The 23,073-nt window shown below is 41.3% G+C and overlaps 1 protein-coding gene across 1 annotated transcript in view; it reads right to left on the reverse strand.

The window, feature by feature from the left end:
• Nucleotides 1-18,373, reverse strand: part of LOC137472329 (transmembrane protease serine 11E-like) — a 41,467-nt gene extending 23,094 nt beyond the window's left edge. Inside the window, exons 1-5 of the mRNA XM_068187349.1 lie at nucleotides 18,242-18,373; nucleotides 17,126-17,195; nucleotides 16,389-16,582; nucleotides 7,792-7,913; nucleotides 6,968-7,086 (exon numbers count right to left, since the gene is read on the reverse strand). Of these exons, the coding sequence (XP_068043450.1) occupies nucleotides 6,968-7,086; nucleotides 7,792-7,913; nucleotides 16,389-16,552 (405 nt within the window). The 5' untranslated portion in view covers nucleotides 16,553-16,582; nucleotides 17,126-17,195; nucleotides 18,242-18,373. The remainder of the gene's footprint in view (nucleotides 1-6,967; nucleotides 7,087-7,791; nucleotides 7,914-16,388; nucleotides 16,583-17,125; nucleotides 17,196-18,241) is intronic.
• Nucleotides 18,374-23,073: the final 4,700 nt, after the last annotated feature.

Below are 23,073 nucleotides of genomic sequence, written 5' to 3' on the forward strand. Positions count from 1 at the left end.
ATAATTAAGATAAGGTTCTACCCTTAATCACACACACTATCGATAGCTGTGCTTTGCTTCATTTTGAATTCATTTTTTTCCACCTCAGGTTCACATCCATTCCCCTTGTGCACAATTTAGAGCTTTTCATGATGCACACTGGATCAGTACTAAATTTACTTTTTTATTGGGGGTGAAGTGTCTTATGATTTTTCTGGATTTGTACATGCATATTACAACTTCTGCTTTGATGAATCAAGAAAAAAAATAATAAGAAAAATCAACTTGCATGCCTTTTACTTGAGAAAATTGTATTGCATTAATAAGTCAAAGAATGAAAGAAGTTGAAGAATCACTGAATTTACATGGGAAAAAAAGTTGGATATTAGGCATATTTTTGATAACTAACAATTTCAGCTTGAAAATTAATTAAATTTAGGTAGAGCTCACTGAAAGTTTGAGCTCTTAGAGGTGATGAAAAGCACTAAGCCATAGGCCCCTGTGCTACACTGCATCAACTCACACCAGCATTTAAAAGTGCTTTATATTTTCTTCAATATTTAGTTTCCTGTGCTAGTTTTTCCTGTTTCCATGTGACCCATGGAAACAGGAAAAACTTCAAACAAAATTAAAAAGCAAGAAAGCATGTCAGTTTTTAAATCTACGCAGTATATACCTACACCAATGGTCTTTCTCTTTTTTAATTTCAATCGGAACTTCTAAAAACAGCATCACAAGTGAGATGCAGGTGTTTTCTGTGAGTTATTTCCTCTCTCAGAGTACAGCATTTCACCTATCTCTTTAAGGCCACACCTGTATATATACATACTGACAATCAAGTATGCTGTCAACCTCTAATTCTAGAGCTAAACAAACATGTTGCCAGGCTGTCGTCTTGGCCACTGCTCCATTGCTGTTTCCCTCTTGGCTGAATTACCGTGGAAAATCCTTTCTGCTTTGTTTCTAGTCCCAGCCACCCATAGAGGGCACCTCGATTGTTCCACACTAGTCCAAGGACAATGCTTCCTATTTGTGAGAATCATTACCTTAAAACTAAGCTTATAAAGTAGAAGCTGTCAAATCCCCTAAATTTATTTTGGTACTTTTCTTCTCAAAATGTTCCTTAAATAACTTTTTTTTTTAATAGATAAAGATTTTTTCTGATTTTACAATATTTTTCAGAAGGAAAAAAAAAAGATACTATTTTTCTTTTTTAAAGTCTCTAAAAAGCTGAATTTAAAAAGCTTAATTATTCTGGCTTTTGTTTTTTAGATGCCTCTGTAATTAAAACTGCCTTTAGTGATGAAGAAGAAAATCTTTAATTAAAGTTCTACTCTTTTCAACTCATATTGGTACTATGTAATTACTTGAGGGAGCACTTATAAAGCCTAGGAATGCTTGAGTTTAAATAGATACTTAGGTTTTAGATTTTGGGATCTACACTACCAAATCTCTTTTTTGACATTTATTACAGCCAGAACATTCTTACTCAGTTTGGTCTGGGTGCTGAAAAACTGAAAAGTCCTTGGAAAGATCTGGCTGCTGCAGATACCATAATTTCTGATTTGGCTAATTTATATTAAATTTTCTTTTGTTTTAGGGGCTAAGAGGGGAAAAAAAGTGGGGGGTTTTGCACACAGAGCAAGTGAAGCTACATGGTACTTGTAGATAGCTGCACTTTTCCATTTGCTGTAAAAATGAGAGTCATGCTGGATTGCCTTGACTTTCAGCATACTCCCTTTTCTCTGGGCATGTATACTTATCATCTCTAAAATGATCCTTACAGTCTGGTCTTCCAGAATAAATATTCTTTAGGAGTGTTTCAGTAACCTGCTGCCTTGGGGATGTGCTCCTACTGAATTAACCTCCCGACCCAAGGATCATAAGGCACTGATGGAGCAAGCCACAGACTTTGAGCTTTATCTAAACACCCACGTGGAAGGTGTGACAAACACAATTCAGGCAGAGTTTCACCTGGCTTTGCAGCTATGTGCTCTGAAGGGATTTGTGTTTCACCACCCTCTCTCTCCCAAATACACACACTTTTGCTCCCCAGGAAGACTTGAGTCATATGTGACCCTAAAAGGCCAAGTGCTATAAAACAGCAGCCTCATCTGCTCACTCACTGGTGTTCTTGGTGTTTTCAGAGAGGCTTCCTTGGAGTTCAGTTCAGATGGAAACCCTAATCAGAACTCTGACTGACCCTTTGGTCCTGTATATGTGACAGTAATCTATTCACAACTTACAGGATACAAGATAGTTCCCGATATTGGGATGATGCAAGCTTATCCCTGGGTATAAAGCAGAGAGTCTTTCAGTTACAAACATCCTGTTGAAGGCTAACCCTTCCACCAAACAGGGTTATCAGGTGTCAGAGCTGGGGGGAAGGAAGGACGAGCATGACACCTGCTTGCTCCTCTGTTTCTTCTCCACTCAATTCATAGTGAGAGATGTATCTTAATAACCTGTAAAATCATCATCTGCCAAGGGTGAAAACTGCCTCCTTCCTCACCAGTTCCAGCAGAGGGACTCAGCAGTGAGCCCTTCAACCTGCCGAGAAAAGGCACCATTATCAGAACTCTTGTGCAGCATTTTCCTGAGGAATCTCAAGTGCCTCTGCAATACCCAGTAGAGACATTAAATCAAACCCACACTAATTCAGCTCTATCAGACAGGACAAACTTCAAGAGCTGTATTAATTAAAAACTTTCCCCCAACACCTGTACTTAAGGACATGAAGGTTCTCTTGTCACTTGAAGTAGCTGAAGCAAGACGTTTGTTTCTAAAGATGTCCTGGCACACAATGCTGAGTTCTGAGGTGAAAATTACTTCATGAAATTCCATTAATTCAATAGAAATATTTGGAAAGGCAGTAGTTTCCCAGGGGAAGTGTCCAGGTATTGTTTTAATATAATCCCAAACACCTCTGCCTAGAGCCAGCCAGTCAGTTCTGTGCTGGTTTCAGATGGTGGAAGAACAAGGAGGTAGTCCACGTGCCTTCTAGATTATGAGACAAAAGGGGAAACCCATGTCAGTCTATTCCATGGCTCAAGGCACTCCAGGAGGGAAAACAAACACCTCGGCTCTCCCCAGCCACCCAACCAGCTAAGGAGGGAGCCATGCTACACTCATACATGAGGAACATCCATCCACCCAACTTACAGGCAGGGTTGCCAGCACATGGGAGCAGGAGTGGGTAGGGAATGACAGACAAAGCCCCAGAAGCTGGGAAGGGTACAGTGTCCAGCACAAAATTCCACAGAGACACATGGACTCGGACAGGGAGAAGCAGCCACACAGCAGGGCTGGGAACAGCTCTGGCCAGAGAAGGAGACGGGGAGATAACAAGGTGCCTGAGAAAGGAGAAGGGTTGCTTAGGCTCTCCTCAAAGAGGGGAAAGCCCACCTACTTCTAGCAGGAAGTATCAGAAATTTATTGTAATGGCAAAAAAGAGCCAACAGGTACATTTAAAAACCTCTGATAAAGGCTGATGTCTGTTTCTGTTGAGCAACCAGCCATGTACTGAAGGGATCACCTTCTGTAGCTGCTTGATATCCACCTCTCTCTCACAGCTAGAAACTTGCCAGCCTTCAGCTGAGATAACTTTCGCTGAGATTGATGTACTCATTTCAAGCTCTCTTGACTGCACATCCCCTTTCCTTGGGGTCAAAGATGACTTTCTACACAAGACACAACACCACTCCACCCTTCTTCCTGCACAGAGGGCAGTTACTGCAGCTGCCCAGAGTAGGCAACTGGGATCATCCCAGTCACCCAGGTCTATCTGATTGTCACAGCTCCCTCCGCTCTTTGTCAGGACAGAAAGGCTGAAGAAGCAAAGCTTAAAGCAGGGCCTTGGAAATCTCCCCCAGGACACTGTTAGTAAGAGGGTAGTTCGTGTCTCCAAGGCATTCTTGGGAAATCCAAAAGAATTAATACATTTTGTGGGAGAAGAAAAAGAAATCCAAGTCTGGTGAAGGAGTTGGAGAAAAACAGTGCGCAAAAGTTGCGCAGATGAGCCACACAATAAGTGAATCCACTATAAAACAGAGGTTCCTTGCAGAAGGAGCCATAAGGCCGTGACTGTGCCCTTTTTATCCAGTGTAAGAAGAGACACAGAGCATTTCAGCACAGAGCATTTTAGCTTGGCAAGGGACGAGGGACTGGTCCAACTAGAAAAGTGAGGAGGCTCTGGTGTGCTGGAATCTCTCTTTCCCTAGTGGCATTCAGTCAAGTCTGATTTTTCAAAAGAGCACAAAGGAAACACTCATGGACACTCGCAGGAAGCTAGTCAAGGAGCAAAGACCTTTCATCATCTGTTCCTCAGTCCCCCCAGCTCCACCCCAGAAGACATTTTCCAGACTTTCCAGTCAGCCCTGAGATGTTGACTGGTGCACCAGCTTCATCAGCTCTCTGGCATGATCTGGCTGCATTCCCTCCCACCTTCAATGAGATAAGAGTCAGGAATGTTGTTCACACAATGGGTGTTTCAATTCAAATCTGGAAACCAAAGCAAACATCAGGCATTTGCTGCAGATCCCAAGGAAGTCACAATATGACTTCCATATGGAACCAAAAACATTTTTCTTGGTGAAACACCAGCTCTGAAATGAGCTCTATTCTGGGTCTCACTGGAGACAAATGAAGGAGGGCTTCATCAGGAAGAAGTCAGAGAAGGGAACACTTGGCAGGGAGTTGCACTAACTCAGGTAATTTGAATGCTTTTGATTATCAGAGATGATTCACTTCTGTTCACTTTGCACCAAGTATTGAGAAAGACATTGCATTTATCTGCATTGACTCACTGTTTCACAATGTGAGCTTAAGGTCTCGTTACTACTGTGACAATAGGAAGGCTTGGATATCCAAAACCAGCCAGGGAAAGACTGCAAAGGGTTTTGGTAAATCCAGACAAATTAGAAAATGTGATAAAGAACTCGAGTCTCTCCTCCTCTATCACAGAGTTGCTGTTAAGATGATGAGAATAAAAATGCAAATGTTTTGAGACAGCTGTCTGTCAAGTTATCAAGAGGATATGTGTGTCTGGAAAGATTGCTTTGATTTTTATCACCACAAGATGAGTTTTGCTGTTATAAAATCAGACTTACAAGGAACACATTGTTTAATTACTGTATGGAGTTGCTTTCAATAAGGTTATGGACAATTCTCAATCTCATACATCCCTGTTAAATGGAACACCTGGAACTAAAACCACAAAAAGTCAAACTTCTGGCAGGGACCATTTATATAAGCAAAGAATTAATAATATTTGAGAGAGGAATGTAGAATTTAATGGCTGAATTAAGCACAGCTCTTAAGAAAAGTTACAGGAATGAAAGAAAGCACAGTTCTGTGTATGTTTGTTATGGTGTTACTTATCAGGTACAATTAACATGCCCTGATATAATGGTTCTCACTGCTCAACCTGCACTGGTATTTACTGTCACTACTGTCCGAATGCTCAACACCCAGACAGGAGATGGGGTTTCTAAAGCATTGGCTTCCATTCAAGCATCTAAATTGATAGCCATGCTCAGAAGAAATCTGATTGCATTAGACACTCTCTGAAATAACTCCTTAGCTAAACTGGGTGTTTCTTTGCCAAAGGAGGCACATGTTTTTTTGGTTTTTTTTTAATGAAGAAGGAATGGAGTGGGAGGAAGGGATACAACTGTACTCAATGAAGTGTTATTCCTGATACTCCTTCTCAGTCCTTGCCTTCATTCCCCCTCAGCAATACACAGTGTCTTCTTGGTCGGGGGAACATTCCCTCTCCAAGGTCCTATATCACAAGGTGAAAAGCCTCTCAATTATTAGGCAATAGCTGTAAAATGGTAGCACCTAAGCAAACACAGCTCATGTAAGACTCTATACATATGGATATGCACCAGAGGTACATCCTGGGAAATCTGGTATGGGTCTCAGAAGACAAAGAGGGAAGAAAGAGAACAGACACATACAGAGCAGAGGACGACTAAGATCACTGAAGCCCTCAGCAGTGGAGCTGTGAAGAGATGCTAGCACTGCCAAGTCCCTACACAGCACCCTACTTCAGAGCAATGTCCAGCACAGCTCACATTTTGTTGTGGACAAGTGACATTGCCCTAAATTAAATGATAGTGGGGGGCAAAGCATTGTCCTATTAACTGGGTATCTGTGCATGGTTGCCAAACAGGAGGTAAGAGATATGCATCGGATTCTGATGAATGAAACACAAAAAGATACAAGCACAATCACATGCTTATTGTCATATAAAGATGAACTCTGTAATTAGCATCTCTGGGCTAGTGTCTCAAAGAGAAAACAAGAAAGGAAATTGCAATGTGTCTATTTATTTCCATAGCTACTGTATGACTGAGAGCCACTCAGGCCTCTTGTAGGAGGGTTTCCCAACAAAACATACCAAAGGCGCAGGAAAAGGGCTTGTGTGTTGTTTTCTCAACACACAGTAACAGCTCAACAGGTAGAGTTCCCCACCCTGTAAAGGAGAGGGTGCAAAAGAATGCTTTTCTTAGAGACAATGTGACAAAATCACAAAGCCAGACTCGGGCATGGAAAGAGAACACACACAAATGATGAGATTAGCTCAGCTGATTAGAGCCTCTTGCTAAAAACTCCAAGGTTGTGGGTTCAATCACTGTATGGGCATTTCACTTAAGAGCTGGAGTTGATGGTCCTTGTGAGGCCCTTTCAGCTGAGAGTATTCTGTGATCCCATGATCAGTGATATAGCAGGAAGCTGAGATTATTTTAAATATCTACTTCACTATTGCAAAGATAGAGAGAAGTGACAGACTAGAAGATGCTGAGTGGTAAGAGCCTGGTCTGCCAGGTATGATCATGTCTCTCCTGCTATCCATTTTCCAGGTCTGCCCACCGGGAGACTGAGGGTACACCAGACCCTGTGGTCTCCGAGTGTGTTGTTCACTTGAATGACTCTTGTATTATCACACAGTCCTTAATGGAAAGGCACAATGATCCAAACTTACCAGTCTCTCAACCCTCTCGCTCAGGTCTCTAAACCTTCCTGAGGATTGTCTGGAAAATTCATTATTGTACCGGATGTTGGTGATTTTTACATTGGCACTGTAATAGAACAGCTTCTGATCTGTAAGGGAAAGAAGAGGAACAGGCAATACTCAAAGTACCAAGATGAATGAACTTTAGAGATACACCTGGCACTGACTTATATCCTGACATCTGGGGAGTGGATAAGCCTTCACCTGCATCCAACCCATTCAAATACTGCTTCCAAAAGCTAGGAGCAATCACTTGATTCAGTTAGGTGATCTAATCCAAGTTTTCCCAGCAGTGACACTTCTGGCCAGCCGACAGCACTTGGGGCTCACACAGAATCACAAGCTGCACCTTGCTGCTTAGTTACCTTCCTTCCTGGCCTGTGTACTCAACACCAAGCCCTGGCAGGAAGCTGCTAGTGATCAGGGAAAGGGAACAGAGAAACATCCCAGAGAGACATGCAGAAAGCTCTGTTTGCCACTCATGTAAGGGAGACCAGACACTTGTGTGTTGACTTCATCCCAGAAGTAGATCATGAGAAAAATGTGAAACGAGTGTAAGTAAAGGAAAACCAACAGAAACCACAGCCCTAAATCACCCTGCATCACAGGAAGTGTTCCTAGGAGATGTGCAAAGATGCTAAATGAGGAAGGAAAGAGAGCTCCAGAGAAGCCAGTGTTTTTTTCCTCAAATAAGCTTTAGACAGACTGGTGAAAACTCACAGAGTCATCTGGCACAACAGGCACAGGGGAAATTCACTAAGCATAGGAATAGTGATACATTATGCAAAACTTACCATATGCCAGAAAATAAACTAGGAGACCAATGGTAATAGCTGCTGCCACTGCTGTTCCAATAACTATTGCTGCGATTTTCCAGGGCTCAAGATGTCTTATTTTGATGGCTGACTGATGAATTCTGGGGAAAAATAAGAACAAAGTGAGATTATTAAGGGATCCTTTTCTATTTAAGGCCCCCATCTCCCCCCTAAAAAATTAAGCTACAGTTTTCTCCCTCAACATTAGTTGATTATTCCCAGCAATATTAATTGATTTCTCATCCAACACCCTTGAAAACGAAACTATGACACAAGACTATTTTGAAATAGGTGTTGGGATGTGCTAGAAGTCAAAGAACACAGACAAGTTTGACAGTTTTAGTTATTATTAGGGCCAAATCAAATAGAAGTCTTACTAAGATTCTCATGTGACTCCCAGCTAGAAATTTGCAAGACCAAAACTTATTTTTCAGCTAGGTGAAGTTTCACACAGCAATGTATACAGCTTTCAATTGGTTAGGCAAATCAGTTATCCGACACACTGGCACCTTTGCTCCCAAAACTGCTTTGTGCAGTAAAATTGGTAAAAAGCACCCCATGCTTTATATAGTACATATCTATACATTATTCCAGCTGCTCAGTCCATTTCAGCCTTCAAAGCAGAGCTGAACAAAAAGAGAAAGATATTTCAGAGGGCCAGCCTGTGTTTCCTCTCTTATTCAGACTGAATCTAAACACAAAGGCAAGTACTGCTTTAAGCAGTATTTGCTGAAGTCATAAAATGACAGGGAAGGGCAAAGACATGTGAGTAGGAACTTCAGCAGATGTTTCTCTCTGCTGTGCTCTTAATTACGAGGGTACTAATCAAAATCAACACATGGAAAGCCAATGGACAGTCAGTATTAATAAAAAAAAAAAACTCCCTGGAAAAAAAAGCTGGTTACAGCAAATTCTGTCTTTGTCTATAAACTCAAAGACTCCTTAAGAACCTTAAAGCCATTTTTCTATTATCAGCCATTACAAAACACAGAACAAGAAGCCACTATTTTTGGTAAAGAGTCCTTCATTCTGTTTCAGATACCTCACTAATGCAGACATGCACACCTGCAGGTTAAGGTACAGCCCACCTCAGAAAGGCAGGCTGCAGGGATCCTCTCCCCAGGGCGTGAGGCGCCTCAGTGAGCTCCCACATATAAAATACACACAGCTCACTCCCGCAGCACACACCTCATGAGCCAGAAGTTTAAATACATTTAAATAAGTTGAAATAATCACAAGTGACTGACCCCTGCAGCTGGTGCAGGAAAGGGACAGCAAGCAACTGTGTATGGTTCATAAATAGCAACGCAGATCTTGATACTTCATTCTAATTCCAGTGCTATGCCTTACAATTACAATCTTATTACTTTGGTTTGGAAAACAACTGACTCAGGCCAAATATCATGATACGTGATTGAATGAAAATGGGAGTAATAATTTGTCACTTGGATCTGTTCTGACTTGTTCTGCATGTCCTATTTAGTGTTTCCTTCCCTCCTGCTATCCTGTATAACAGCCATTAACCTCTCATCAAGTTTGCGTCAAAACTCATTTGTGACTATAGCAAAAAAAAAAAAAAAAAAAAAAACCTCCAAAATGCCAGACAAACAAAAAACAACAACCAACCAACCAAAAAGACCTCCCAAAAAACAAAGACTGAAATTGAATAGTCCTGTTAACAGTTCAGAGATGAGTACCTTCTAAATTATTTCTGAGACTACTGTGTGAAAATTGCATTAAAACTTCAACTGGAGAAATGAAAATGTGGAAGTATAAATAGTCAGGACTCTACCTCACTAACAAGAATATTTCTGAGTTGTAGCTTTTAGGTGAAATCATAAAGTCAGTGGTGAGTTCAACATGCATTTGTTGTTTTATGGTTTGTTGGGGCTTTTTCCCCTCATTCCAGGTAATAGTCTTTTTGCATGGCTTAAATGCTTTGCAAATATGTCTATTATGTTTGAAATGAAACTGAGTTACAAGAAAAGCCAACAAAACAAACACAAACATGCATTTAACTTAAGACAACCTACTCTTGTCATATTGTATATACTCTCATTTAAAAAGCAGTTATCTTGATTATGCTGCACAGAAGGAAAATACTCAGAAGGTCTTTCAGCTATAATGATCCTGGCATAGCCTCAAACCAAAATGCTGGGTTGGAGGAGCCCATTTGAAAGGCTGAATGCCACCTCTGCACCTCAGTAGGGTGAGCCTGAAGAAATTACTGCCTATCATATCAGTGAAACAGCAGTTTCAGACCAGAAGTAACATGGCTGGGACACAGTTAAATAGAGTACTATAAATTTGAAACCTTAGTGTAAAGTGTAAAACATTTGTAACTCTTATTCTTTATTTCTTCTATTTCAAGTTCCATGTTTTCATTAACAAACAGAAGCCCCAGTCCACAACAGTTACTCACACATGTAATTCTACTCACACGCATGACTTTCACCTAATTCATGAAACCTGTTTGAGAACATCATTCCAAAGAGGTGCAGAGGGGTTTCAGCAGCAGTTCCTAAATTGAATTTCCTCAAACAAGAAACTGTTTAACAAATTCATCTTAGAAAGTCACTTAACAGGGGGAAGAGGTGCTGTTTAGGACTTGGATGTCTTTTTTCTTTATTTATCTTAAACTTTCCCTCTTCCTTTCATATATAAACAAGGGACAGCTGTTAAATTTTATCTTCCACTCCTAATTTATTTTAAAAATGAAAATTGGTTTTAAAAACAAAAGGTATTTTTGAACAAAATATCCTTGGTTAGGCTGTACCATCTGGATAAACATCTTGAATAGACATGTTGCAGACTAAGATGATTTCTAATCCAGGTTTTCAAAGATATCTGTGAGACAAACCCACACAGATTATTGATATTTTTTTATTCTGATTAACTTTGAACTTTAGTACTGCTTTGCTATACCTTCTAGGGTTCATTCCTCAAAAATTAATTATTTTATCTGACATGTCCCACTGTGTAAACTTAAAAAGCACTTACAGGGATTCAGTACACACAGGAGAAATAACTATGCCAGAACTGAAACAACTGAGATCCATGTGATGATGTGTCAGGGCTTGAACACTCTGGAGGGAGCTGATAAAAGTTCAATGCTGTGAATTTTTTTTTTCTCAGACCAAGAGTCAAGCAGTCTTTGCTTACTCCATGGGAGCTATGTGCTCAAAGCGAGGGAACAGGGACTGGAATGCACACTAAGATTAAAAACACTCCAGCTGGGAAAGTCACTGAAGTCCTCCGGAGTAGAAGTGGAAATTTTATGCCTGAAGCAAATACCTGAAGATGAAAGCTCCCCACCAACCTCAGAGGGCTTTCTGACAAGGTCCCTTCTGCTTGCAGCTCAAGTGGCCCATCCCTCTTCTCCAGGAACTCTGCTCTTTCCCAGGAAACCATGTCTGTGCAGTAATCTTAAATGCACTGCAAACAAGGACTGGATTTCACCTATTGACAGAAGACTGCCATGTCTCAGATTAAGATTTTTCCAATGAGGAAGAGGAGTGAAATATTTGCTGGCAAAGAGAAACAACAAAAACTGCCATAGAATTGTTTACACTGATATAACGATTTTACTTCTTTGTCCTCTCCTTGTTTCCTAGTAATTCCCAACATTGTCTCTGCTTTTTCAACTGAAATTCAGCTGACATTTTCCCAGAAATACCCACGGAGACCTTTCCTAAACGGTGGTATGTGATTTGGAGCCCTGCATTCCATACTTGGGTTCCTTCACATCATACACAAAGAAACCTTTCAGGAACATTTTCCTCAATAAGAAGCTCACACCAATGAATGCAGAACCAGAGGGATCCCTCCCATTATGCATTAAAGAAAGCATAAGAAGGACACAGTTAATTATGTCTGACTTTTAGTAACAGAAGAGTATCAAAAGAAAAATGTTAGTCTCAAAGGAAAATTAAAAATATTGCCTAATATCCTAACTTGGGTTTTTAAGGACGTTTAATAAACAAATGATAAACATTGCATTAAATAAATCATAAATGCATTTACCTCAATGCAGCCTGAATCTCTTAATTTATAGAAGAAATTAATATCCTTTACCTACTGAAATTTAGATTCACTTCTTGCAAAGAAGCAGAATCAAAACTGCCATGTAGGAGTCAAACTGTCTGCTTCAGAGGAAAAGCCTCCAAGGTTTTCCTCACCAGAGCTAGAAACATGCTCGGACACCAGTGGAGGACCTCCATTACCTGCAGTGAGCTTTGTGTCAGAGGCAGTGTCCAGCTAAGTCAGCATGCACCAGGAAAGACAGCACAGGCTCTGCTTTGGCACCCACCCACTGGCAGTGGCTGCTCAAGAAAGGTGCTGACAGGACAGGCTGATGAAAAGCCAAACCCAGAACAGTCACCTAGAGATGATCTCTTGTGGGCTATTACACGTCCTCTGCTTTTAGTCCTTCCTATAAGAGAGACATGCTTAGATTGATAAAATTTCACCACTGTTTTAGGACACATATAGTACCTATCTCTTAAGGTGCTTTGAGAAAAAACAAAGATAAAAATCACTATAGCAGTAGTTGTGATATTACATTACAATGTAATGTAAGATAACAAATACATAAACAGTAGGACAGTGATGTGCTTCAATTTGTTTACTGAAAGAAATCTCTTTTCTGGTACATGAAAGCTATACTTACCATCACTCCCGAGGAATTCTGCAAATCTGATACAGCTCTTCTGCTGGCGTGCATCTGTGACAGCTTATACTGACTCAGAATCTGACCCAAAGCATCCACCTTCTTCTGTAGTTTAAATGCTTATATTTCTGGATAATAATACATATTTCTGTGCTTTATACTTTATGTCCTCGTTTTGACTTGGATACAGCTAATTTTCTTCTTAGTAGCTGGTACAGAGCCGTGTTTTAGGTTCAGTGTGAGAATAACGTGGGTAACACACTGATGATTTAGTTGTTGCTCAGTAGCACTCACTGTCAGTCGAGGACTTCTCAGTTTCCCACACTCTGGCAGCAAGTAGATGTGAAAGGAGCTGAGATGAAGCATGGCCAGGACAGCTGACCTGAACTGGCCACAGGCATATTCCATACCACAGAGCATCGTACTCAGTATATAAATGGAGGGAAGGTTGGCTGGAAGGGGCCATTCCCTGCTGTAGCATGGGCTGGGCATTGGTCAGTGGGTAAGCAATTGTATTGTACATCAGCTGTCTTTCTTGGGAATTTTTTTTTTGCTCCCTCTCTAATAATAATAATAATAATAATAATAATAATAATAATAATAATTTCCATTATTAGATTGCTCTTATCTCAGCTTATTGGTTTTTACCTTTTTTTCCCTAAATATCCTCCCCATCCCACTGGAATGAGGGGTGATGTGTGTGGGGTGTGAGTGGCTGCATGGCACTTAGCTGCTGTTTGAGGTAAAACCACAATATATAATAAACAGTTGCTAGGCGGGGTAGATAAACAGTGAAATGCTGTAGTCTAGCAATGTATTTTCACTGAACAGGGATGTACAAATTTCTTCATTGGAAAAATGCTGCTGAAATTAGAGAAAACTCCCTAGATAGGTGGTTCAGCTGATACGGAAACCCCAGACAACTCTCCAGTGGCAGAGAAATTGGATAATTTCTTGATTCAATTCTGTAGTCCTCCTGTTATCGCCAAATCTGTCCACAGACTACATGAAGCTTTCAGATTGTCTTGAATCAGGAGTATGTCAAATTAAGCCATTCCAAGCTTTGTGTTAGCTTGGCTTCTTTTAAAAGGAGAATCTGCATTTAATAAAAAACACAAACATGGAAGGAGTATGTGGTGGAAGCAGAATGCCTCGATTTGCAAAGCTTATGCTGACCCAAAATGCCCAATCATAAAACTGCATGGGACAAAAAATAAAGGGAAAGACTTTTGAAACACCTTCTAAAAGGAACAGCAGAGGCGAGAAAAGCTGCTGGGATTACACTGGGGCTTGCTCAGGGAATGAGGATGAAAAGATTTTAACACTCAGGAGGAGGTCTTGTCTCATTCTAATTTTCCTGTCTAAAATGGCCAGAAACTCGGGGAAATCAGCAAGGAAACATCAATGGTTCCAATTCCATATGAGTCAAATCAGGTGTGGTGTGTACCAGAAGCAAAAGTCTTTCACTAGGGTTTCCCGAATTCAGGATCTGCTCTGGGACAAACTGAGCAGGATAGGTTTCTCTTCAGCACCATGCAGGAGCCACATCTGCCTCCTGCAATAATCGAGGTAAACTCCCACTAATGCCAGTGGCACATGAGTGTCCTTGTACCAGGGCTGGGATCTATTTCCTGCTACGCCTCAGCAGTCTGTAATTTGCATTCATTTTGCCCACCTACTGCATGACAAATTGGTGCAAGTGGCACTGCATTTCCAGCTGCATATTCACTTTTAGACTGCCAAATACAACACCAGCTGCTCTGTACCTCACCCTGCCAGGGCACGAGATCTCCACAAGGAAGCTGCAGAGAGGACACTGCTCCTGCTTCCCAGAGTGCAGGACACAGCACAACAGCAGGACCAGACCAGCAAGGCTGTCTACTCCACCCAGTTTTCCTCAGCAGGTTTGCTTCCTGAAGGATTTTACAGAGCGCACGTTCCTACTTAGCTTGAAATGCTTTGAAAAGAGGCATCTTGGAACTGGGTAAAGCTTAGTGAAACTCCACTCTTACAAGGGACAAAGGCAGAGGAGGACGAGCTCAAACAGCAAAGCTAACAGCTCCACACTCAGACCTACATCCCTGCCCAGGAATGAACTCTGGACATCTAACAGGTTACACAGAGGCTTTGACTAAGACTGGGCAGTTTTCATCCCTTCCCAAACATGTAAAAATCCAACACAGATTTCCCCTAATGTACTTTAGATTTTATAATAATTTAAACAACCATGCAAACTGTACTCAGAGGTTATTTAACTACCCTCTAGCACACTGTCATTAAAATTATTTACACCACTGCCGATATCACAAGGACATGGCAAGTAGATTTACATCTAACTAGAAATTTTTAAAAAAAGGTTTTTCAATTCTGTTAGGTAGGGAACTCTCTTTTAGTTTTCCCTCTTTATGTAATAAACTGGTAATCACAACTGATGGGGATTTCTTCTTTATCTGACAGTTAAAATAGCATATCTTTTAAGTAATGGATATTAAACAGGGCATAAAATCTTTGGGTATTGAGCAGGGTACTACTAAGTAGCACAGAGCCCAAAGATGAATTTCATCATCTCCTGGCAAAGTCAGGACTATTGACTAAAATGATATTGTTTCCACAAAATGAGAACAACACTCCAGTGGGCATGAAGAATAAGTTTTGTCCATCCAGAAACAATGTTTCTACTTCAGCATGCCATTAAATTATTTTAAAACTCCAACTTTTAAAAATACTGAGGATGGAAAAAATAAGTAGTATCTTACAATCATCCACAGCCATTTGCCCAAAGCAACAAAGAGAGAAGATTAATGTTGTAATCTTTAACAATCACATTCAAAAATTCAACCATACTGCCAAATCATTAGAATGTTAAAAAATAATTCCATTTATTTTGAATTTTGTCCCTGAGGTCATACTTTTAAGCTTCACCAACTGCCAAGACAACAAGAAGAAACAAACTCATGGCAGACTGAGCATCCCCCTATTGCCACATGAATCCAGAATCCAGGGAGTTAAACAGAAATTACAAATTCCAAGATGTTTCCTGTACATCTAGAACCCAATCTCTGTTCTGATCCAATAGACAATAGTAGAGTGTTGCACCTTATTTGTGTAAAAATACTCTGAACTTTCCAGTGCTGTCTGAAATATTGTTATGGTAAAACTAAACTAAGGATATCCAGCATCTCTGACTGTATGAAATACTTTCTGATGCAAACCACCTACTCATTACTCCCTAGAAATTATGGCTTCTTCATAAAAATACAAGGGTTAAACCTGGAATGATGAACACCAGTAGTGTTCCCCTTATGTAGCTGTGCTGACACCACTTATTTAACCGGGACTTTTTGCAGGATTTGGGGGAAATAATATTGCACCTACACCTGACCAAACCCCATGTTTTTCAAAAATCATATTGCTAGCACTTAATTTTGACACAAAAGAGCTTCTTGGTTTCTGCACTGCTTCAATAAAAGCCTGCTGCAGGCAGATTAAGATATCAGAAGGAAGAAAAGATCAGTGTCAACCCGACATCATCTTTCTAAACAGACAGCAAATCATTGTACCCCTAGCTGTGCTAGAGATGGATTTCCTTCTGCATTTCTCACTCCAGCCACGTTACTCTTTTCATCCAGACCACAACCTCCAAAACCACCCTTTCATCCTGCAATTTCCTCTTCAGCTTTCTCTCTGTTTATCATCCCTTTTCAGGCTGCACATTTCAAACAGATCCATGATGTACCCCAGGTCTAAGAGGATGAAAGAGGCATAGATAGAGCATTGAGCACCAAAGGTAAGAGAAAAAACAGATTTCTTCTCTGGATCTATGTCCTTGAATCCTTCCCATAGACAGTACCCATTACCACCATTACACCTCCAAATTAAACTTGCCAGGTTCAAACATGCCACCTACTTTTGAAGATCCCATGGTAGGTCCCGGTAGGCCTGGTAGCCTTTCTGCCCGCCAATGAAGGCTTGACTAAAGTCTGGACTGCGCAGAGAATGGTGCTGGAAAACGCAGGAGTCGCATTGACTGGTGTGACAGGAAGGGAAAGCTGTTGAATGAAGATCCTTCATTGAGGCACGGTTGGCGCAACACCCAGCACCCTGTGGGTTATTGCAAAATGAGGGAATGAACTTCAGAATAAAAACAAACAGAGGTAAGCATGGAGTTGATAAGGAGACTGCAACCTTCCGATCAGCTCCGCATCAAAGAGCTCCCCAGGCAGAGATGGAGTGAGCAGATAAACCGGCCCAAGCAAGAAGACTTGTTCTTCACTACAGCGAAACAGGAAGTGCGTGAGATTTCCCTTTTCCAGCACTCCCTTTCTGTCCAGCTTTTATCCCTACAGCAGGCCTTGCCTTGAGTGGCTGCACCTTCTACCACATGCTCACTGTAAAACTCACAGTGGAGAGGCACCACACTGTCCACAACACTAAGTCACTTGTCTTCTGAGAGAGCCAACACAAAAACAAATATGGACATAAATGGCTTGGTCAGCCAAGCCTGATCTACCTCGGTGCTCACTCATCCACAGCTGTCCTGGACTCCCTTGGCATCAGGGACAAGACAACTATAAGTATCCAGCCTCCTAATTACATGTTAGTCATTTAATGGTTGGCATAACCCCGCCTGTGGAAAATGCTTACTCTGTCAAAAGGGCCACCAATCTCCTTGGAATTCCCTTCTCCCAGCACAAACGTGATTCTTCAGAGCCATCTGGAAAGGGGGAAAAACGGAGATTCACTAGTGAGAAAATGTGCATTTACATCAAAAATCAAAAATCACAAACCGAAAAGTAAAATTACAAGAAAGCAAATCTGTTTTCTGCTGTTTGATGCACTTGCATTTGTGCCAAAAAGCTTGAAGCATTTGGTTTTCCCATGAAGTCTCAAGATTTCAGTTATTTTTGTTGAAACATTCACTCTCTTCCAGAAACAGCCTAAAGGGAGGGGAGGAAAAAAAAAAGACAAGAGGAAAATGTGAGGAAAATTTTACCAAAACATACCAAGTCATTTTCCATCTTTCACCAAAGTTATCCATTCACAGGCATTTCAATGCAACTGTAGGAGCATCTAGGCAGACCGTCTTGAGGACAGTGGGATAAGCTGATCACTGCTGAATGCATCTGCTGTTTCTGCAACATTGATGTCTTCATTTGCTTTCATCAAATCAATTGGGTTTTTTGGTTTCTCAGAGCTCCCTGTGGAAAGGGCATTGTCGCAGTTGCCTGCCTTACCTGAGGCTTTACTGACTGAGTACACAGTACCTGTCAAGTACTAATATCCTCCCTGGGCTGTACCTTCCATTCTCCACCACCTACCCTGTTATTTTCTTTTTCAAAATTAGTAAAACTCAGAAAAGATTGTGCACAAAGGATTCTCTGCTCCACCCAGAAACACACACATCCCCACAGGACCTCAAGCACTTGATGGAGTGATGGAGATTGATTACAAACCAATTCAATGCAGTAGTCAAGAAAATACCTTAGAATTCCTTGTTGGGGTTTTTTCCTCTTTTTTTTTCCAATTTTCTATTAGTCTGTTTTTGTTGATTTTGGCTTTGGTGTTTTGTGTTTCTTTTTTTTTTTCTTTTTTATGCTGGGAAAAAGTGGCCCTCAAAGTGCTTACCCTGTGAGATGCAGAGAATTCTTCCTGATGTGTGCAGAAGTTCAGTGGCAAACTCTGACCACCTGGATCAGGTAAAAAACTTATTACAAGAAAAATAGGTTTTAGCAAACAGCTAGATTTTGAGACACCATTTACCTGAAATCTTGAGCCCTGAAACAAGAATGCAAAACATTAATTAGAATTGCAAAGGTTCTTAGGAAGAAGTGCCAGAGAAAAGGAACTGGACAGCAGATGAATGAACTTCTGGTAACTTTCAGATCACACTAGACAGACTATTCCTATTGTTACTGCACAGTATGAATAACAAAGATATTCCTAAAAAAATTATTTCATTTTCTTACAATCAAGAATATTTTGCAACCTGCCTAATAAAACTTTAAGTAGGTTGCCTTTGTTTGCAAATTAATTACACATTAGAATGTACTGCACTGCAAAACAGAGTGAAATAAGGAAATACACTTGCTTCTTTCAGATGATGCAAAATCAATTTACACATACCTTTGCCCCAGGAACAATGGCACACACAGACCAAGAAAAGACAATAATTAACAAATTATTTTCTTCACAATAAATTATCAAGTTGCAAAGTGCTTGGTATTAGGGTGTCATTCAGTAAGCTAGGCAATTAGTAACCTTTTTTGGTTAATACTAGGGAAGCAGTACAGAAACTAGCTATCAAAGCGTGGGGTGGAAATCCAAGAATGTGGGTGCACAGGATTTTGTGAATGAAAGTGTAAAAAGATGTAATGACCATTCTCTCTGTTTAACCCTGCAAAGTCAGCCCAGCCGGTCAGACAGACTGCTTGCCTAAGAACGGTAATGACAGACTACCTGGGATTGTGTCTGCATACTCACAGCCTCGCGGCCTCCAGAGACAAAGAACACCTTTAGAGAAGACCACTGGCCAGTCCTGTAGCAATAACAGCTTCGGAATTTACAAGCAAAGATGTTTTGCATAACTGTCTACCAGTTACTCAAGCCAGGCCATGAATTTCAGACCAAAGACAACAATCAATCATTGCTTTTAAACTGAGAAATGAGTGCTCCTGTCAGTGATGTTTAACAGAACTGACAGAAGCTCTGTTGAACAGCCTGAACGTTAAACAACTTGAATTAATTAGAGCTGCTCTGAGCAGGAAGTTTGACAAGATGACCTTTGTACATCCCTCCCAGTCTAAATTACTCTGTGATTCTCTGTGAGCATCGGACAAGACCAAACTGGTACCCTCCGAGGAAATGCTTACCTTGGACAAGCTGACTCCTTTTTCCATCGGCACACCTGGACAGCTCAGTTATGGCTTCAGGCCTCCCCCTCCTGAAAAACATAAAAATATCTTGCATTTGGCCTACAAAAATCAGCAGAAGCTCTAAATAAGCTGCATTTCATTATGCTTTTTCATTTCAGCTGTGGACATGCTACACAACTTTACTCTTTTGACCGAAAAAGGCCACCAGTTTATTATGCCATGCTTTCCTATGCTACATGAAATGCCAGCCATGGCTTTTAATAACTGATGGCAGTTAATAACTGATAAGTCACCAAAAAAAAAAAAAAAAAAAGCAGAAAATCCATTAAAAAATAGACTTATTCTACAGAGCCAATGTGATGGCTGGGAGAGAAGCCAGGGCCTTTTTCTTGAGCCTTGAAAAGTCACTTGGGGCAAGATTTTATTGCATGCCCATGCGGCTTTGAAGTACTGAACTCGTGGAGATTCTGGGGTGCTACAGCAATGGCCTCAAGCTCTGAAGTATGCTAGATCCTGCCCTGGCTGCTTTCCAAACAGTCCCTCTTTCCAGGCCCTTGTAACAGAAACTGCTACACCCGTCTGAGTTGCAGCCAGGGAGGCCAGCCCAGAATACCAGCAACGCCCTTCAACAACAGAAGTCCCCCAGTGCCAGAGTCATTAAAAACAAATTCATAGCCCATCGCCCTGTTTGAGGCAAAAAGGTGCACACGTGTGCCTGCCCTCTGCAGCTGCTCAGACAGAGCTGCTGCTTGGTGCAGTGAAACAGGACAGCCTGCATTTTCTTCTGTCAAGCTAACAAGCTGCTCTCTACATCCAGTGCATGAATCCTCCTCTCCCTGTTAAGGCACACAGCATCTCCAAAGAGACAGGAGGTCTTCACATGACTTAGACTAGGCCTATAAAGAAACAGAGCACTTTAAAATACAAAAAATCTTTTACAGGAACAGCTCCAATTGAACAAAGGAAGAGCAGCATTGTTTCGCACATCTGAAGTGCTAGAGGAGCTTACTGGGAGCACTTAGAGCTCTGCGGATGGCAGTACACACAAAATAAGGCTTTTCCTACATCTCTATATCCCCAGAAAATAAGTAGCTTGGATTTGATCTCATATTATTTGTCAGCAGCTAAGTTGCCTGGTAGAAGACAAACAGAGTCTGAGATGCTTTCTGCCATAGATATTACCTGTTTCAGTTTACTCTGCAGCAGCATGTAAGATCCTATCTGGCATTCTTGTCAGTGGGCACCTGATTTATCATACACTGCATTAGCTTTCAAGGCTTCATAGACTAAATTTGACGTAATGAAAATCATGTCCAAGACCTCCATCCTGCAGCTGTTTTGACTCTAGCTGTACTTTCAGCCACAGTTCAGATCAGTCCCTCTGATAGAAAAATGGAGTACCAAATGAGGGTCCCATTTGGTTCACTGCCTCCCTGTGAGACCTTCTGTCTGAGCTCTCTCTTGGGTAATTTGCTTTCTATTTAGGTGGCACAGAATGGATTGTTTTCCCTTCCATGCCCTGCTGTTTCCATTGATTATTCAAAGCCAACAGTGCCAGGCAAGTTTGATACAACAGCACTGTTATGGCAGCTAAGGGTCAAGCATTAAAAGGACCTGGTGTCAGGCTTCTTTAGGCTGGCTACCAGAGCACTTGGCTGTCACAGACACAACTGAGGGGGACAGTCAGTTCACCTGAGAGAGTGCCCACCCCTTAGCCATGTCCATGTGCCTTTCCCTGAAGCTGCTAAGGCACTTGGAGAGAACAGAGTCACAGATCAGCTGAGGCAGAAAGGGAACTCTGGAGATTATCCAGCCCAAAACCTCTGCTCAAAACAAGCGTAGCTGGATGAGGGTGCTGAGGATCATGTCCAGCTGTGTTTTGAGTATCTCCAAGGATGGAGACTCCATAACTTCTCATGACAACCTGGTTCAAAGTTCCAGTACTCTCACACCAAATAAGTTTTTTTCCTTACATTTTCATCATGCTCTAGCATAGGAGACCTCATTTCCTAGCACAGTCCCTCCATCTGGTCTGTCCACTGGAGAAGGAATGTTGCCATCAACAGCCCCCTTTGGTATGCAGGTCATCTGCTGGCCTGGAGAACAGTGCCAGACTGTCTGAGTCACAGCTCCAAAGGCTGCAGGTGATCCCAAGAGCCTGGTGAAGGTCAGAGATGTGTGACAATTGCTGCTTGTTTGTATTGATTTGCGAAGATCAGTCCGTGATTGAAACAGGCTCTGGAAGCCAGGCTGATGGCAAACCCTTCCTCAAGTAAGGGACAGCCAGGTGGCACAACTGGAAGGTGGAAAGCACAGGCACAGAAGGGACAAACATCACATAGCAAGCACAACTCTGGTTTATTGCAGGGAGGAAGGAATTCATTAGCTAATCAAGTGAATTGGAGATATGCCATATATTTCTCAGAGCTATGCATGCTTATATAAAAGAAAGAGTTGCATTTTTTGGGTGACAAGTTCCTCAAAGCTTTTTCTCTTTCTTAATTGAAACAATTTTTTTGCACCTGAGAAAAAGCCACAAACAATGATTGGCAAACAAAATGTTCTTCAAAGGAAGTGTGATTTCAGAAAGGGTTCATTTAGAAATAAAATTAAAGATAAAGCAGATTAACTGCCATTTGTTCTGTTTGTTTCTGAAGTCTTCTAACCAGATGAGTTTTGAAAAGTTTTCTTTGCAGCAGTAATAGGTCAGACACCCAGCAAGCTGAAATACTGATAGCTTTGTTTTATAGAAGGATGCTGTTTAACCACACATACAAAAGATCATAAGAATTATTCTTCTCTTCAGTTCTTCACTTAAACCCTTTGACAGAAACTCCACCCACATAGCCAAATACAACCACACCAGCGGAGCATATCTTTGGGTCATGGCACAGTTACCATGGCCACAGTTAACTTAATGCTCATAAATGCTTTATGTGTTACATACACAACACACGTTCTGTCAGAAAATCAGCACAAAGCTCTTTTCTAAGCCATTTTTTTTTTATAAATTATGTCCTTTAAGAAGTCTGTCTCTAACACTCCCTTTCTTGCACTGGACCCAGTAAAATATGACAAAAGGGCTACTCTTCTTTCAAACAAATGGCCACCTTCCCATCTATAGCCAACATGGCATGTCCTGTAATACTGCAATAAGGCTGTTGCTTTAAAACTCCTTTTTATCCTCTTAAATAACCTCAAATTCCAAGTTCATTCTGCTGGCTGTTAGCTATTATAGACTGGGATTGATGAACTCCAATATGTAGCTCCCTTCCAGCTCAGAATACAGTACAATTTGTTCCAAGTTTCCCATTATGACAGGAAACGGACAAGAAGAAATCTGATCAGTGCATTCAATCTACAAGAATCATCAGGGAGATGTCAATATGGGAGACCAAAGCATGCCACTGCAAACCTCACTATCTTAATCCTATCAAGCTCTCAAAATTACTGCTGCTCCACTATCTTGTTTGCAAGGAGGCTGACAAGCTCAGAAAACTGACCCACAATGCCAAAAATACCTGACCATGTACCTTCCCAGTCTACTCTTCCACAGGACAAAGCTCTGGCTTTGTTGCTGCAGATAAGCAGACCAAACCTGCTCAGCCCTTGCTCTCACAGCCGCAGCCTACTGCATTTAACACACTTAGAGGGGAGAGAGGGACGCCAAGCTTTTTGATGGGTGAAGCCTGAAACTCACGTGGTGCTACAGATGCCTGT

This window comes from Anomalospiza imberbis, chromosome 4 (genome assembly GCF_031753505.1).
Source record: "Anomalospiza imberbis isolate Cuckoo-Finch-1a 21T00152 chromosome 4, ASM3175350v1, whole genome shotgun sequence".
In the NCBI taxonomy this organism is placed as follows: Eukaryota; Metazoa; Chordata; class Aves; order Passeriformes; family Viduidae; genus Anomalospiza; species Anomalospiza imberbis.